Genomic DNA, 19,128 nt, shown 5'->3' with positions numbered 1-19,128 from the left:
ACACAGATTTCAATTTCAGCTCACTGCTATGATGGGGAATAGGGAAAAATTTAAAAAGATTATCAATGAGTAGGATGTGGTAGACTTAGAGTGAAGACACGACACGTATCAATGTAGCACAGCGTTGAAGCCTTACTCAACCCCACCATATAACTCATACAACCCCACTATAGGGAACACACAATGAATTCATAACAAAATGTGGGAACTTACTGAAGTAAATATATAATAACTTCAACTCCCATAACACTTGAAAGAATCCCTGAAGCAAGGAAATAAAGTGAAAATTTAAACACACCTACGAAGTGAAACTCACTATTTACTCCACATCGTTTATTTTAAACAAATTGTTCAGCATTCTTTTTTCAGTTCCTTCACAATATGGATTTTTTTTCTTTTTGTGTGTAATTGAATGATCATAAAGTCCGGTCTGCTTCCTTGTGACACATGGTAGTTGGTGTTTTGATCTTATTTCCCTCATCTGGAACCTTAGGCTCTTCTTCCTCACTGCTCTCTGATGAGGAACTTTCTGTTTTTTCATGAACATTTTTCTTCTGTCTTTTGACTTTCTGTCTTTCCTTTTTTCTTTGCCTTTTTGCTCTATTCTTTGATGCTTTTTCTTCCACAGCTCTTCTATTATTTTCCAGTCTAATGTGATATTCTTCATCCAAATCCTCCTGTATTAAATAAAAATATGTATTTCAGATACTTTACACCAACAATAAAATCTGAAATTTTGATGGAGGGTTGGTTCTCCAAAAACATTTCAGAAATAAAAAAATGTTGAAGTTTATACTTAATTTCTTACTGAAAAAATTGCATGGTTCAATGGCAGATCAACCTTGACTAAAAAAAAAACAGTCTTCTCACTCTCCACTCATATACAAGAGCAACTTCATCCATCTGTATTTAACAAGATGATACCTGACTTATATAATTCCATGATTATACCACAAAGTCTGACTACGTTCTTTATGTTAACTTCCATCCAGAACTCTGCCACAGTTATAACCTTCTGCTCTGGTGCCAAAACTTCCTTTACCAAACATTTTTGTCACTGAAGAAGGACCAGATGTTGCATTGTCTTTTGGTTATAAAAGTCAAACATTTATAACTTGTTGGGTCAATCACTCAACTCTGTAAGTCAATCTAATTGTTGTGCATCAGTCTTTTGGCTGTGCATCAGTTTCCTGGTAGTGCAAGTCAAATCAACTGCTGTGGTCAATATCTTCATGCTTATCAAACTAACTGTTGTTTGTCAGTTTCTTGGGTGCATAAGTCAAACTATGTGTGCAGCAAGTTAAACCAACTTTGTTCATCAGTCTCTAGGCTGTGCAAATCAATTAACTGCCATGCATCAATCTCATGACCTTACAAGTCAAGCTGAGCTTGCATCAGTCTCATAGCAATGTAAATCAAAATGACTGCTGTGAGTCAAGTCTCATGGCCCTGCAAGTCAAGTAGAGCCTTAACTAAGTTTATCAAAAGTGACAGAAAATCACTGGATAAACTGCAGTTGAAAAGGTTTATAATCATGGAAGATATAGTTACTGAACTAGTGCAGATGACTGAAAAAGAAAAATAAATAAGCATGAAGAGCTTGAGAATGTGTTAAAGAGTTGGAAGTAATCTGTAATTGATATGCATAAAGATCAACCCAAGTTATTCTATAGATGTGTGAATGGAAATCTAAAAAAAAGAGGGAATTAATAAATTAAACACAGATGGAATAATTTGAGGAACAGATGTGTGGAAAAAAATATATATATATTTCCAAAATGTTTTTTACTTAAGAATAAGTTTGTAAATTAAATTATAAGCAAATGTGTTGATGGAAATACAGATAACTAACTGTACAAGAAGTAAGAAATGTGGTGAACATGAGGATAGCACCATGCTCAGAATAAATATTGGGCTAGAATCTAGATATTGAAGGAATATAGTGATAGCTCACAAAGAAAATACTTTGTAGTACTGTAACTGATCTAGCAAATTGTTATGATATTGCCTCATAAAATTATTTCTATAATTTGTGTTGCTTGCCATGCACTGCTACTACACTGATATTGGTTACATTATGTATTTTGATTAACACTGGTGGAATGGAGTGTTGTATATACGTTATCATGAAAGGTTGATGATTAAGGATGTAATATTGGTGAAAGGGTCAAAGGTTGTTCTGTAGTTGCCATTTATGGTGGTGGGATGAGAAGGTTCTGGAGTGTGTCTTATGAGGGATTAATTTTCATGTGGCAAGCAGGGTATCAGGTGAGAGATGTAGGCAGGAGCAAAGTATGCTGGTTGGGGCAGACTCTACCTGGACAGTGGCAGACAGACACCCATTACTTCCCTCTCCTAGTTATTTACATGTCCATTTACATTGATCTTCAAACTTGTATATTTATGTGTGTAGGGCTCACACATCTAATTTTGAGGAGTGTTAATAATGACTGTGTTCACTAGGGAAATTTAAACAGTGGTGAGGTTACTGTATAAAGAAATATTTTTATCTATTCTCTTATTATATTCTTACAACCAGGTTGAGCCCCTCTCACAGCTGCCACTGACTCAGGTCAGCTTCCCTAAATTATTTTCTATGTTGCTTAGTGCAAGGCACAAATACAACAAATCTAGGCACCTACTGGTCACCAGCAACTATCAAATTTCTAAGGCTGCCACTCAGCTTAACCTACCAACCAAGAAGGGAGTATAATAAACATCAACTCAATTCTCCAAACTGGAAAGAACCAAGGAACCATGTTCTAGGGCATAGACAGTATTATGTGAAGGTATTACCCTCATCAACTCCTCTCCTCTAACTAACTGTCTTCAGCCTCTTTCTCATTGCTGCAATGTTGCATCTCTTGCTATCTTCTACTGCTTTTTTCATGCTAACTGCTCTTCTGAACTTGCTAACTGCATACCTCCCCTTCTCCCACAGCCTTGATGCACAAGACTTTCTTCTTTCTCTCACCCCTATTCTGTCCACCTCTCTAATACATGAGTTAACCAGTATTCTCAATCATTTATCCTTTTTTTCTGGTAAACTCTGGAACTCCCTGCCTGCTTCTGTATTTTCACCTCACTATGACTTGTACTCCTTCAAGAGGGAGGTTTCAATACACTCATCCTTCAATATTTGACTGCTGCCATCAATATTTGACGGTAGGCTATTTGGGGACCAGTATCTCAATGAGCTGTTTTTTATTGGATTTTTGTTGCCCTTGGCTGGTGTCCCTCCTACATAAAAACAAGCCACTATCAAGTTTTTTTTAGCACTTCCACTTTCTCTTTCTCTTTGATCAACAACACATGATGTTTACATTTTACGCCACCTCTTTTCTTTGCTGAATCCATAATGGAGCTATACAGCAACAAATAAATTATACAATGAGAAGGAATGAGCAGGAATGCCTGTTGGTAGGTGCAAGTAAGACATATTAGCTGATTTTGGAGTACAGCACCATCAAAATCTAAACAGCACCTCCAGAAAAGTGGTGCACCAACACTTTAAATTTGAAAATGCACTCCGAAATATATATATATATATATATATATATATATATATATATATATATATATATATATATATATATATATATATATATATATATATATAGTGGAACCTCGGTTCTTGAACTTAATTTGTTCCTGAATGCCATTCAAAATCCAAAATGCTCGAAAACCGAAACTATTTAATTCATTCCCAAACATCAGTCTACCCTGTCTTAGCACTTTATGACAGATGCTTCCACAGCCAAGATGGCTGCTTCACAAATTATTTATCCAGGAAGGATGTAATGAATGAACTTAGTGGCATAGAACTCATCAGAAGATAATGTTTAGACCATGCAGGTATTCTTTTTGTCACTGATCTAGTGAGGGAAACTTTACAGAGTGACAAAGAGAGGAGCAACCCACTTACCACCAAAATGAAAGTGATCATAACACTTAGACATCTTGCTGCTGGGGAAAGCTACTGGAAAAATGCAGTTGTGCAGTAGTGATGGCATTGGGGTTCATTGAGAGAGCCACAGGAGACTCGGGATTACCCCTGAGTGCCAAAAACTGTTTGTTTACATCAAGGAACTTCTTCAATGGGATCACATTTACCTTATTTCAAAGACTGAATTACTGTCTTACACTATGTGTCTCTCCTCCAGATATATAAAAACAAAATAAATATTTACAGAAACAATAAGTTAGCAATAAACGGCAGCTTTCCCTATGTCTTTTAATATTTGTAATCAAGTAACTTTGTTCTAGAACCAAATTATGGTACCACAACCGAAGCAATAATGACTTCAAAAATTTTGTTAGGAAACCGATTTGCTCAAAAAGGGAGGTGTTCAGTAACAAAGGTTACAATATATATATATATATATATATATATATATATATATATATATATATATATATATATATATATATATACTTTTTTTCTTTCAAACATCATTAACTCCCCTCTCTTCCTATCTCTGATTATCTATCTTTACGAGTATTATCTCCATAGTCTTTCTGTTAATTCAAATCTATCATGTTTTTAAACTGCCTCATTTTGATGGATTAAGAATCTTAAGAGACAAAATGAAAAACAAATCTCTAATGAAAAAAAAAATCAAGGGAAGAAAAGAAATGGGATATGGATATTGTGTTTTGGGTACACAAAACACACCAATTCTAAAATATTGATAAGAAACTTGTTGTATAAGTCCTGAAATGAAAAAAATATAAAGATCCAAATGGGGAATGGATTAATTGATTATGTTGTGGCACTATGGGGAATGGAGAGCATAATGCATGGTGTAGCATGAAGAGATAAGCTGATATTATAGATTGTGGAACAGGTAAAATTTAAGGACATCTTACCTGTTATAAAGAGAAAAAGCAGACAGGTAGCTTATGTCATGCATTAAACAAATAAGATTGACAATTAAATTAGTTACAGAACAACAACCTAAGTGCAATGAATGAAGACAGGAGATACAAAGAATTATATGGAGGTATGAGAAAAGTTTGACTGGTGTGGCCTGGATGGACAGCCAACAGAGATTGGTAGAGAAAGCTGACATGGGTTTTTTGCCCGGCATTGAGCTCATACCTAAAGGCTGCTGCTGCTGCTGCTACTGCTGCTGCTGCTGATGATGATGATGATAATGATGATGATGATGATGATGATGATGATGATAATGATGATGATGATGATGATGATGATGATGATGATGATGATGGGGTTGAAAGTACCTTAAATATTTGTATAGCTTTATTCTCCGAAATACTGTGGTTTGCTTTGAATTCATGGATAAAATGAAGTTACTTTCACTATTTAGACTTGCACCATATCAGTTCCCTACTGATGAAGTTATACCATATTTGCTGATGTATTAGACACAATTCTGCATCAGACACACCCCTATTTTACAAGTTTTGTCGGAAAAAAAAAGTATTACATTTCATCATATATTGAAAGAAAAATTGTAGGTAAAAATAAATTGTTTTATACATGAAAATGCAGTTTATATTGGAATCAGCAATATATTAACCTTTAAAGAAAAATTAATCAAATTTAATAACATAGCTCAAAAGAAATACATTGGTATCAGTGAATACTGGTAGGCTACTACATCTTCATTAAATTTAATGTTATAGCAATGCTGTCATTTCTTTTCCACCATGAGTTTGAACTCTGGCAAAAGTTATAGTAAAGAATTTTTAACAATAAATTCATAACCTGCTCCCACCTGTGATCAGAGCTGCTCTGTGGTTTGTTTACATTTTGGTCAAGAAAAATACTGACAGGATGTGAAACTCATGTTTTTGCTGTGATGTTTTGTGTTACCATGGTCAAACACCAGTGTACAGCACTTTGCCACCATTTTGGTTTCTCATCCACTCAATATTGCAAATGGCAGACAGACCACTTATGTGGTTTTAATGTCCCTGTAATATTTATAATGTTTGTACATAATTTCTTTTATTTATAGTTACTATAAACATTTATCAAGAAACAGCAGCCATTTCATAATGTAAGACATTATCTGGTGTGGGTTATGTATACAGTGATATATGTCAGCTTCCTTCTGCCAATAAAATCTTGTCTATTTACATCTTTGATAAACTGGTAGGAAATTTGTGCTAATAGACTGTGATGATTTGGCTCTTTTTCAATATTTTTATTATTAGCAATATTATTAGTAATAATATTTGTGTTTAATGTACCAATGATTCAACTCCACAGCTAAAGGCCTAGGCTTACAGGCCTAGGAGTCTGTACTATGACTCCATTACATGTATTTGATACACACACACACACACACACACACACACACACACACACACACACACACACACACACACACACACACACACATATATAAGCATCATGCACCAGCAAGTACACTATCTATCACGTGGTATTACATTTCAAGGGACTAGTGAGTTCACAGGCAGTGAACAGTGAACAGAAATATGCCTATTTCAGCCATTTGTTGCTAATCAACAGCCAGCTATCATGTGAATATTCAGTGCTAGGCACCAGTGAGTCTTCTGGTTCACTACTCATGGGGCCATACCCCAAAAGTAGTTTTAGCCACAAAAGAATCCCTTAGATATTGAGGACCATACCATCTTTGTAAAATCACATTAAGAACAGCTGTCCTTAGGATATCTGTGAGGTCATTGGAAGATAATGGAAAAAAGGATATTTATAATATCCTTTTTATTTAGAGGATATTTATAATATCCTCTGAAAATTAACTTTGGAATTCCAGTAAGTGGTGTCCCAAAACAAAGTAGAAACATCAAGAACATGGAAGAAAACTAAGAAGGTATAAAAAGATATGTATACTAGAGTAAGAAAGGAAAAAAACTGCTGTACAGTAATGGATGAAGAAGCAGTGTGATGTGACAACAATGAAATTGTGCGTGCATCAATTATCATGAATACTCCCCACAAAGGTTGAGAGACAGCTGATAATGACACAACATTTAATAAAGCGATACCTTTTCTTTGCAATTCTGTAGGAATTCCTGGCGAGCATATTCCCTTCGTCTTATGTGTCGATAGACATGAAATTCACCACTGCCAGCACCTGCACTTGATCCCATGACATTCCGTACAAACTCAGCTGGATCTGAAAACCTCTTGTCTTTTGGACGATCTGGAATAAAGGCAGGCTTTTCCTGAAAAAAGAAAGGAAAAAGTTACAACCATTCATGAATATAACTGGTGTGTTTAATTTGTAACTGATTATTAACTGCCTGCATTTCACAAACACACACCCAGACACACACACACACCCACTGCAATCAAAGCAAATTGACTTTTATGTTTGGGAACAGCAAAGAAAAACCTTTCTTGAACTCAAGCCTACATCATCTGTTTGAGTCCTTTCTGCACATAATATAGAATTTTGAGCCACAAAAGATGTCAGGAAGAATACAAGAAAAAAGAAAAGGATGCTTCAGTGAGTGAGGGTAGGTGGATAATCTCATTTTGCACATGCAGGATAAAATAAGACCAAGTGGTTTTATTACAGAAATATAACAAGGAATATTGTAAAAGTCACTTGAAAGCTACAAAACATGAAAGAATTTACTATAAATACAATGCGATAAAGGAAGATATGAATACAAAATGAGGACAACTGATGATTTTCAAGGGAAGGCAATGTACGTTACTTCAAAGATTTTATTATTTTTTTTCAAATTTATATAAAATTTTGTATGCATATGTGTCTGTATCTTCAAAATAAAATCCAAGAGTTTCATTAAAATATGATCATTAGTTTGTGAGAAAATATCCATACAATGAAAATGGCAACAAATAACATTATCATCTTTCTTAATATCTCCACAATTTCTAAATGTATTTGTCTGAAAACAAGTCTGGATTCACTAGATATGTATAGCTTTTTTTTTTCTTAATTAAGACATATTTTAACTACCTCATTCTATATACAGTATAATGGAAAAGAAAATTTGTTACAGATTTTTCATGTTTTCTTGAAAAAAATAAGAAAAGGTTTATACTTTTAAGAAATGTCTCAGTATGGAAAAGATTGTCTTTTTCTGTATTCAATGACAGCTTTATATTTCAGAGACTTGAAAAAAAAAAAAAATGTGCTCCAAATACCATTAACTTTTGATTTTGAGATATGAGCTACTTTCTGTAGAATAGTGTATCATGATATGCACAAGCTGTATGTGGCATAATTTTATATATCATTGTCCCCCATGATATATAAAATATCAAAAGGCGAGAAGGGTATGTCGGCAGAAGGATATGGAAGTGGAGGGAAGACGACGACATGGCAGACCAAAGAAAAGGTGGAAGGATCGCATTGGAGAGGACCTGAGGGAGAGAGGATTGAGTGGAGAGGAGGTTGGGGACAAAGCCTTGTGGAAAAGACTAGTGAGGAACAGCAAACCCATATGAACATGGGAGTAGCTGCAGAAGAAGAATGGTCCCCCTCCTACTTCTGGAATGTTCTTCACTCTCAGCGTCATGTCATGTGCTGTGGTTTTATTGATGATGTCCCACGGTCCCCATGGATGTTACACACAACTCAAAGCTGCTGTACACAACATCAATTCTCTTACAACTGTGATTAAGCAGCTAATGTTGCTGTACATGACATCAATTCTCTAATCACCTAAACATGTAGCACATGTTTAGTTGATAAGTTTCAAGCTGGATGTGGAAAAAAATACCTATATACATATTTTTAAAATTTTTACTTGCTACTTGGAAAAGGAATCTTGCATTTCAAAAGATGGTTACAAAGGTGAGAGCTTGTGATCTCTCTCACTTTGGTAACGAGTTGTGGTGGTGATGGGAAGTGCTGAAAGGTTGAAGGAAATGGATGGTGGTGAGGAAGCAGCACTTGAACATGTAGTGGAGTAGGCATTTCCCTTTTGTTTAGTCTCTTCATTCTTTGTTTGTGATTCAGCACTGCTTGTCTTCAGCTTGGACCAACAACCCATGACTATGAAACTTGTCAAGAAATGGGTAAATAACTTGGAAACTGAGAAGGAAGCATTCAGCTTTTGGGTAAGTTTCCCTTTCCTTGAGACATCTAAGAAGCCAATGCTTGGCTGTTTGAGAGACACAAGGATGAGCCTCACCACAAACATAGTGGTGGGCACTCCAAAATGTTGATTTTTTTTAGTTTTGCTGTAAGCTGAGTATATACCTTTAACTGTCTCTTGATACCATGTAAGATGTCAAACATTTTGGGGTACCCCACCACCATGTTCGTGGTGAGGCATATCCTCGCATCCCTCATCACTGCATTTCTTCACCAATGCACTCAAGTCTTTTCACTGCCAATAGTTAGTTATGTGGAGTTTTTTTCAATTTGTTTCACCATTCTAGTGAAACTCTAACACTTGTGCTATGTAATCGTGGCTTATATATTTTCCAGGCATCACCTCAGTAGTTTTTCTCACCCCCCCCAGCTGCTAACTCAATACAAGGGCCTTATCTGTCCATGTATGGAGTATGCTTCACATGTCTGGAGGGGTTCCACTCATACTGCTCTTTTAGACAGGGTGGAATCAAAAGCTTTTCATCTCAACTCCTCTCCTCTGACTGACTGTCTTCAGCCTCTTTCTCATCGCAGCAATGTTGCATCTCTTACTATCTTATACAGCTATTTTCATGCTAACTGCTCTTTTGTGACTGACTGTCTTCAGCCTCTTTCTCATCGCAGCAATGTTGCATCTCTTGCTATCTTCTACAGCTATTTTCATGCTAACTGCTCTTCTGATCTTGCTAACTGCATGCCTCCCCTCCTCCCGCGGCCTCGCTGCACAAGACTTTCTTCTTTCTCTCACCCCTATTCTGTCCACCTCTCTAATGTAAGAGTTAACCAATATTCTCAATCATTCATCCCTTTCTCTGGTAAACTCAGGAACTCCCTGCCTGGTTCTGTTTTTCCACCTTCCTATGACTTGAATTCCTTTAAAAGGGAGGTTTCAAGACACTTATCCTTCAACTTTTGACTACCGCTTTGGACCCTTCTATGGGACTGGCATCTCAGTGGGCATTTTTTTTATTGGATTTTTGTTGCCCTTGGCCAGTGTCCCTCCTACATAAAAAAAAAAAAAAAAGAAGCCTTTGTTTAAAACAAACAAAACCGTTTTGTTAGCCAAAGCAAGGAGCAGTCACAAATGAGAATTTTCCCTCATGTCAACATGTCAAACACTGAATCCTTTACTCTGTTCTACAAATACAAGTTTAGAAGAAAAATAAATAAACAGATTTCAGGGCAGCCAGAGTTGCACTATTAACACCCCACTTCAATTCATTCCTTTCTCTGGTAAACTCTGGAATTCCCTGTTTGCTTCTGTATTTCTAACTTCTGACTTTAATTCCTTCAAGAGGGAGGTTTCAAGACACTTATCATGTGTTATTTGATTTTCTCTTTGGCTTCCCTTTGGAAACTGACACTCAAGTGGGCCTTTTTTTTATAGCCCTTGGCCAGTGGTCCTCTTACATAAAAAAAATAAAAAATAATAATAATAAAAATTTTTGATAGATGATTAAATTAATTCAGGCCAGGCCCTAAAGAAATAGGTTAAGTTTGGTTAGGTTAGGTTTGCTTAGTGAAGTTTAGATTATGTTATGTTTGGCAAAGTTAGGTTAGGTGGGCAAAAAACAGGAGGCATAATTTAATTACATCAAAACCAGAAGAGTTATTCATAATTTACAGAGGACATTGGGGTATTCTTTTACTCTTTCACCAATCCCAACATGGCTTTCTTCTTGCCCTTCCCATCAAACAGAGCTTCTCATTCCAAGTAATTTGAACCCTATATATAACCACTGCAAATTATTTATGATGATGACAGCAATTTTTTAAGATTTATTTGTTTTTTTTTGGGGAAGCAAGTGATAGGCAGGCATTGATCTTTCTCGGTGAGGGTGGGTGAGTTCGTGTGTGCATCTGTTGGGCAAGTGAAATAAGTCACGGTGATAAGTTCTTTTGTTTGAGAATGTAGCCACTGGCCAATTAAAATATACAGAATTAATTTACTCAATCATAGTATTTTATTTCATCCTTTGGAGGGAGAAGCAGCTCATTTCAAAATATTTCAGTTAGTCTGAGGAAGATGTCTGTCTGCAGTGTCGCCTTGATTATTTTCAGTTCATCGCTAAGTTTTACGAAGATGAATAAGGTAATGACTTTGTATTAGTTTCTTAGCCTTGCCAGTTAAATTAGGTTAGGCTAGGTTAGTTTAGTTTAGTTAGGTTAGATTAGTTCGGTTAAGTTAATTTAGATTACATTAATTTGGTCAGGTTAATTTACTTAAGTTATATTAGTTAGGTTAGGTGATGGTAGTTAGATTAGGTGGTTAGGTGGTGGTGCATGACAGCCATGGGCTAGCAGTAGGCAGTCCTCTTAGGGGAAACATTGTGAATGAGTGTTAATGCTGTGATATTTATTAATGAGGACAAAACTTTTTTTTTGACAGATTTTGATTTTTGTATTAATCTGCTTTTCGTTTTTATCTAATGCATTGCTAGAGAAAGAAAAAAATACAAATGTTAGTCACATCAATCCTTACCCAAGTGCAGATGACCCCCCAACCAAAACACTGATTTCCCACTGCCTCCCTTCTAACCCCTCCAAGATGCTGAGGCTGAAACTGTGGAGGCATGAGGGAGCCCTAAATTAGAAGATACATTGTTGCAACATAAATCTCACCTGGTTATCTTATTTGGTTGGCTATCCTTTGGTTCAGTGATCACGTTTTTTTTTTTCTCTTTTTTTTTTTTTTGTGGGGGGGCAGCACCATATCTGTTGGCATGCCAGCCCTGACTATTGCTAGTACAATTCCTGAGATCTACTTTCATTTAAAATGGACTGGAAAGTGTGCCATGCGCAACATTTTAAATAGCCAAATAGGTAAATTTATAGTTTAAGCCAATGTCCCCAATCTCTACCCACGGCCCACGGCGTTATTATTAATTTCCGACAAGTAGTGTAATCATTAGAAATGATGTGAATAGTGAGAAGAACAAAATGAGGTAGGTTATTACCACGTAGTGTGTAATGGCTTAAACTATAATAAAACCCAAACCTAACCTAACCTAACCTAACAACTGAAGTTCAGGCAACAATATACCATTTATGTTTACCTGTGGACTTAGAAAAAGTTGAGAGCGCTGTGCATTCCCAGGCCTATTGTGGTGTTATTATTAATTTCCGACAAGTAGTGTAATCATTAGAAATGATGTGAATAGTGAGAAGAACAAAATGAGGTAGGTTATTACCACGTAGTGTGTAATGGCTTAAACTATAATAAAACCGCCAAATATAGTTGGAAATATAGACACATATAGGGTTTAGTCTAAATAGTGGTATAAATCATCCCCCAAAGATACATGTAATAATTTTTTTAAAGTACCAGTAGAGCTCGCAGTCACAAACCCCAAGCAAGGAGATCCTGCAATCGATGACTTAAGCTGACGAATCTCCGCCTGCACTGGAAAGTAATGTGGGGTTTTGATATTTCAAATATATGGCCCCTGGTGGCGGTCAAAGTGGCGCGTTGAAAAAAGGTTATGTGGGGCAATTACTGATTCACTGTGAAATATCTTCCAACATTTGATTAAGTCTGCTCTAAGAAGCCTGCCTTGCACTGAATTGAGGTTTAAGACTTTTAAACGATTTAAAGTGTAATCCTGTAATGCCATCAGTTTGTTTGGTCCGTGTTGAACAGATTCTAATGATTTTATCACTGTATCAGTATTCCACACAGGGGAGCCAAACAAAAATCGTGGGACAATAAAAACTGATTCACCATAAACCACAAGACGTATAGACGTTCACGAATACTTTGGTTGTGTAAAACTGATAACTGACCGATAAACCAATAAAATGTACTTACTGGATTTTTCATCAATTTTTCTAATTTCAGGCGTTGTAAGTCAGTTGCATTTCTCACTACAGTGACGTGCTTGTCATTATCTTGGTGTGTCATCACGGTGACCACAACTTCCGAACTTCTGGAAGCGTCGAGGGTGTGTGCGTCACAGCCTAACGTAACAAGACGCTCGAGAATGCTATTTGCACAAGATCCCTAAACACATCTTTAGCTACTGGCCTGACGCAACACTGGCGATTGGCGAGTGGCAGGCGCAAAGAATGTAAATAAAGTCTTTGTTTATATTGAGCGGGCGGTGGCAAGATGTTAAATAACACATTTTATGATAGTATTCTTTACAGTACAAAAAGGAAATCATATCGAATATTCTTTCAGAATGTGTATGTGTGTGTGTAATCAGTGGACAATTTTGCCAGCTATTCGTACTTTTTTTTCTTTTCTTTTTAAGATTTCTCACCAACAAAGAATTTCAAGTTTCAAGTTTTTTTTTTTTTTTTTTTCTTATGAGAACTACTCGATAAAATTTAACCTTTGTAAATAATAACTACTTTTAAGGATTTTTCACATCCTCCATAATAACTGTTGCATACATCATTTCAAAACTGCTCCATTATATATATATATATATATATATATATATATATATATATATATATATATATATATATATATATATATATATATATATATATATATATATATATATATATATATATATATACACGTATCTCTCTCTCTCTCTCTCTCTCTCTCTCTCTCTCTCTCTCTCTCTCTCTCTCTCTCATCCTTTACGTAGAATGAAATATATATATATATATATATATATATATATATATATATATATATATATATATATATATATATATATATATATATATATATATATATATATATATATATATATATATATATATATATATATATATATATATATATATATATATATATATATATATAGTAAAAGTATATAAAAAAAATCTTAATATGTTTTGTAATGGTTTTAGATCACATTCTCATCAACGTGGTTTCACTTTTGCTTATATAGTTAATCAAAAGTTGTAACATCTATTTTGTCTTTATCTAGGAAGTCTCTTGTATGCAGCAGAATCGCACTTATTGTTTTTGTTGACAACCTGTTTCTTTTCTTAATTTCCAGCCAATTTACATGTGAAAACTAAACTGCCTCAATAGAATGTGGAAAGCAAGGCAACTATAACATCAATTTTGATGAAATATATTCCATGCTTTGTCTCTCTGATAACCAAAACTGTAGTGATTGCATATTCCTCTGAAACTAGTTAATTGTGTCTCAGGAAGCACTATTCATTCTTTGAACACTGTTTACAACTGCTGGAAATTTTTATTTTAGGGAAGCGAGTGATAACAAAGGTTTGGCATTGAAGACCTTGGGTTAAGCCTTTTAAAATGCTCAAATTTCTGGAGATTTTACAGCAATATTTTAATTGTGATAAAAGCCCAAATTTCAGTAAAACTGGCACCACTGGATGATGATAAAAATAATGAGCAAGGAACGTACAGAATCCTTGGTAATAAGTGTGGTGATTACGCACCTTGCGCACGCAGCTGGTGGCGAGGCACTGAGGCAGGCAGCTGCATATAAGGGGTGTCAGTTCAGCTCACGTCACATTAGCGGGCTGGACTTGTGGTGTGAATAGTGAATAAAATTCTGTGATTGGTGAATTTTACGAAGTGTTATAATGGAGTTACCTCATCTTGGCACCCACTGTGCTGAATTAACTTGTAATAAACTAGGTAAGTATAACACAAACACGGAATTAGTTATTATTATTAATTTGTTAATTTTTAGCACATTATAATATTTCGTCATTGTTGTGGTAATTTCATTTAACTTTACTTTCATATGAAGAGGTCTAAAGAAGTGAGGTGCCATCTGACACTAATGGAAGAGTTGGGTAGATTGACTGGTTTGTCGTCATCTCGATTATTGCACAAAATTTTCCTAGTAAATTTTAATATGAAGGAAGTTTTCTTCGAAATAAGTTTTTGAAAACCTACCCTACAATGAAAATAAAGAAAATAAAAGATTTTTAAGAAAATGTACAGCAGATTGAAACATAAAACAGACATATCAGAGAAACTGCTCTGCCTTCTGTATTGAAGATAATTTTGAGTCAGCTCATAAGAACCCATTCCCTATATTAGATAGTTTTAACATTTCTTCAGGACTAAAGATATTGGACATTCTAAGGAGTGAACCCTGATATACAAATATTCTTGGGTAAATTTATGTAAGTGCGCCCTTCAAACATTTTCGTTTCGAAAGTACTTTTTTCTGGTAGATTTTGATATGCTTTGAACGAATCTACTAACTGTTTCTGCTGCAAATCTTCTTTTTTTCTTATATAACCCCCCAATACACGTAAGCAAGTAGAAATTCATAAAAAAAAAAAAAAAACATTAACTAAACCTAATCTAACCTAACTAAACTTAACCTGACCTGAATAGACCAAACCTACGATTAACCTAAACTACCTTAACGGTAAATTTGATAGAAATTAACATCTCAGGAATGAATAATTTGCATTGGTAAAGATACATGCCGCAGTGTTATATGTGACCCAAATACTTCATTGAGAACAAGTTTTTTTTTTTTTCTCACCATGAAACAGTTGCACTTGTAAAATACCTATTTTTTGTTGCAGCCTTTTCTATTTTCTGTTTCTGGCCACTATACAGTATAATGTTATCTCTGAAACTCTGAGTTAACTAACTTAATTGGTACTGTTGCTGGGCTCCCTTACCCAGACAATGACTAGCAGAACATTGAAGCCACACTATGCTGAGGTGCTTGTTCATAATAATAAAAAGGACAAGCACAGGAAATCATGAAAAGAAAGTGCCATAAATGCAGTAGTTTTAGCAAGATGTAAATGTTTTGGTGAAAGTAGCTTTGATGTTGCCATTGGTCCTCATAAGAAAGCAAATATCCGCAAGATGGAACTAGCAAAGATGGCTTCAAATGCTTTTAGATTAGTTAATTAAAAAGGACATTTGCAAGTAAAGTGTTACTTAAACTAATTTTCCTTAAGCCAAAAGAAACCCTTCCTAATATGAAGTCTAGTATTGATGCTGATTTGCCTTCAATAGTGATCTTTAGTTTGCAACAGTAAACAATGATGGAAGAACTCTTCAGGACTTACTGTGAAAAATTAACAAATGCTTAACCTTGCAATGCTTTAGGAGTCTTTCCTTGACTGAAAAGGCTTAACCTTTTCAAAATAGTAAAAGTGATTTTCACTTTCAAGACACTCATGTTCTTGGTCCAGCAGTGTTGGATGGATCTAGTTTTAACATTGCCAGTGTAAGCAAGATTCTACACCAGTGCCATACTTGTATAATGGCTGAACTCGAGACATGGAGCAAGCTTCACAGTTTACACTTATTAGATTACCTACTTACCATGGAATAAGGTTTGTGTAATATAGTAGAAATGTTTTGATAAAATTTTAAGAAAATATCTACAGTTATGGCTAAATCAAAATGTTTTAGACTCCATGTATATGGGAGCCATACAGGAACAGATAAAGCCTCTGTTTAGAGTCAGCAGTTAAGAGGACAAGAAATGGTAGAGGTGCTTGCCATAGAATATTTAACCATGAAAATTGTGGTTGTAAATTGTTTTAGTTTACATTATTAGTAAAATGGACAGTTTAAGTATATTCAGTTTAGAAGAGGGGGATAGTTAAATGACACTGAAGAAGAAAGGATAGCTGTCTGAAAGGTTGTGTCAAATCACTAAATGAAGGAATTGAGTTTTGAACCTCTGAAAAACACAGGATTTGCCCTGCCCCAGTCTGAAACCAAAGAAAAGTCAAGATTTTAATTGTTCTGTGGCTTCTCTACATTAGTTGTCTAATTTCTGTTGAGCTGATTATCTCATAAATGGTATTGAGCAATGCAGAGTGGAGTCGTCAACATAAGAGTGGATAATGCAGGAAATTTGGCTAAGATACTTTCTGAATAGCAGAAAGGGAGTAGATAATAAGACAGAACCACAGGGAACTGCATTATTTTTAGGTTTGAAAGAACAGTGGCCATCATTCGCTACAACAATAAAATGGCCACAAGGGAAACTTTTGATAGAGAGATAAAGACTGTATGAGGGAAGGTTAGAAATTAAAGGATTTATAATGTAAGGCAAAAGAATTTAAAAGAAGATGACCAAAATTCAGTAAGGAGAGCTAGAAGATCTCCAGTGGGTTATCCTTTTTAGAATCCATGATGATGATCAGAAAGAAGATGGTAAGTGGATAGCTGCTTAAAACTTTCCATTGAATATACCTAGATTCTTAAACACTACTTTTCCTTTGTTAATGTATGCTGTGAGTTTTCTGTCAAACTCTAATTGCCTAAATGGTTCATAATGTTCCTTTCAGTTACAGTCTTTAGTAATTCAGAGCAAGGAAATTATCATTATTTAACATTTTTCAATACAAAAAGTTTTGTAATTTTTTTCTGAAAAATATCTAGGAAAAATAAACTTTTCGTTAAATAAAACAAAAGAAAAATGCTCTATTATGTCAAAGACCATAGAATGGCCTTTCCCACACATGAAGCACTGCCTCTACAATAAAAATTGTTGAAGATAAATTTAAGAAATACTATTTTGATGAATGGGTGATGGTTGTGTACTTTCTAGACCATAGTACAGGACATACTTGTTTATATACTGACCTTGACTTATAAAGATTTCATGGCAACAGAATTAATAATAAAAGTTAATTTTAAAGAGTTGACAGTGATGTTACACTTGTGTAAAAATAATAAGAGACTTACAATATGTGGTTATTTAAATTACTAGTTACTCTCCATTCAAAGAAATTATTTAACATGAGAATAAGAGAACTAGTCTCTCTGTTTGTGTGAAGATACTACCAGACAGAAATGCTTAGTAAATACCTGTCACTCAATTTCCCTCTTGGCCAGAGGAGAGGAGCAACAAGAAAAAGAAGAAAATAGTAAAAAGGAAATAGTGGAATTCTTGTGCCAAAGATTGATGTGAAACATAACTTGACACTTTCTTTCTTTTAATTTAAAGAAGTGTTTTGATGCATTTATGCATTTCTTGTATGTCCACCATTATTTGGTTGATCAAAGATGAGCATACTGTATTTGATGACATGTAAGGCAGCAGGCTTGGATATGAGTACTCAAATACATGATATCATGTACTGGTACTTATATTCAGGTTGAATATTTCCATAGTACATAGTATATACATAGTACATAGTAGTTAAAGTTCCTAATATGTGGGAGCAGTACTCCTTATTTGGATAAAATAAAAAAAATACCCCTGTATAAAGTACCTAAGCAGCTGGGAGGAGAAAAAGTATAGGTGGAAATGACACTTCATGGAAGATGTGAAATTTCCATTTGAGATTTTTAATGAAACACCCAAGTTTGTTCAGTATAGAGGAGGGGGATAGTTGAGTGTCACTAAAGAAAAAGAGAGGTTAGTGTTCTGGATGGTTGTGTCAAGTGGAGAAAAAGGAATTGAGTTTTGAAGCACTGAACAACAGTGTTTTACCTCTTTTATTTATAATAGAATGATCAGAAGTTAGGTATTCTATGGCTTCCCCATGTAAGTTGTTTCTTTTCTGCTGAATTAGGCATCTGGCAAATGATGCAAAGAAATGCATGTTGAGTCATCTGCATTAGAGTGTGGAGAAGTTATGGCATCATTTATAAATAATGGGAATAAGGTGGGTGATAGGACAGAGCATTATGGAACAGAAGTGTTTATAAGTTTAATTAAGAGAAGAACTATGGCTACTTAACACTGTCGTAATGATGGAAAGACATAGAAGCTATATTGAGGGAAGCTTAAAAATGATAAAATTATGCTAGACTATCAAAAGCTTTTGATATCTTAAGGCAGTCACAAAGGTCTTGTCAAAATTCAAAGATTCATTAAGGGAAGCTAGAAGATTGGCAGTAGATCTTCCTTTATGGAATTCATATGTGCTGAAAATAAAAAATGGTTGTGAGCTGATAGGTGCTTATCATCCTGTGGTGAGTTGTAGAAAGACAGGAGTTTCTTGAAAACAGATTGAGTATAGGCAAACTTCCATCAGGAATGAAAGGAGGATGTTGATAGAAACAGCTTAATCAAGCAAAGAGCAAGCATGAAAACACTGGAGGAACTCCATTAAGGAGATAAATGGACTAGATTTTTACATTTTTATTGATGAA

The 19,128-nt window shown here is 34.9% G+C and overlaps 2 protein-coding genes across 2 annotated transcripts in view; one reads left to right on the top strand and one right to left on the bottom strand.

Annotated features, from left to right (window-relative positions):
• Nucleotides 1-318: 318 nt before the first annotated feature.
• Nucleotides 319-13,288, bottom strand: LOC135106754 (PRKR-interacting protein 1 homolog). Its single transcript, XM_064016023.1, has 3 exons — nucleotides 12,898-13,288; nucleotides 7,003-7,182; nucleotides 319-677 (listed from the first exon to the last, which is right to left on the bottom strand). The coding sequence occupies exons 1-3, from the start codon at nucleotides 12,988-12,990 to the stop codon at nucleotides 417-419; spliced, it is 534 nt and encodes a 177-aa protein (XP_063872093.1). The 5' UTR covers nucleotides 12,991-13,288; the 3' UTR covers nucleotides 319-416.
• Nucleotides 13,289-14,256: 968 nt separating this feature from the next.
• LOC135106750 (AN1-type zinc finger protein 2A-like) overlaps nucleotides 14,257-19,128 on the top strand; it is a 44,955-nt gene continuing 40,083 nt past the window's right edge. The window contains exon 1 of the mRNA XM_064016016.1: nucleotides 14,257-14,667. Within this exon, the coding sequence (XP_063872086.1) occupies nucleotides 14,613-14,667 (55 nt within the window). The 5' untranslated portion in view covers nucleotides 14,257-14,612. The remainder of the gene's footprint in view (nucleotides 14,668-19,128) is intronic.

This window comes from Scylla paramamosain, chromosome 14 (genome assembly GCF_035594125.1).
Source record: "Scylla paramamosain isolate STU-SP2022 chromosome 14, ASM3559412v1, whole genome shotgun sequence".
Taxonomy (NCBI): Eukaryota; Metazoa; Arthropoda; class Malacostraca; order Decapoda; family Portunidae; genus Scylla; species Scylla paramamosain.
This window is presented reverse-complemented; position numbering and strand designations above follow the sequence as displayed.

Excerpts from the sequence above, each read along its gene's own strand:
- LOC135106754 (XM_064016023.1), bottom strand. The coding sequence starts at position 12,990 with ATGACACACCAAGATAATGACAAGCACGTCACTGTAGTGAGAAATGCA. Across the intron at positions 7,183-12,897 it reads AAAAATTGATGAAAAATCCA|GAAAAGCCTGCCTTTATTCC; the intron begins GTAAGTACATTT and ends TTCTTTTTTCAG. Across the intron at positions 678-7,002 it reads TACAGAATTGCAAAGAAAAG|GAGGATTTGGATGAAGAATA; the intron begins GTATCGCTTTAT and ends TATTTAATACAG.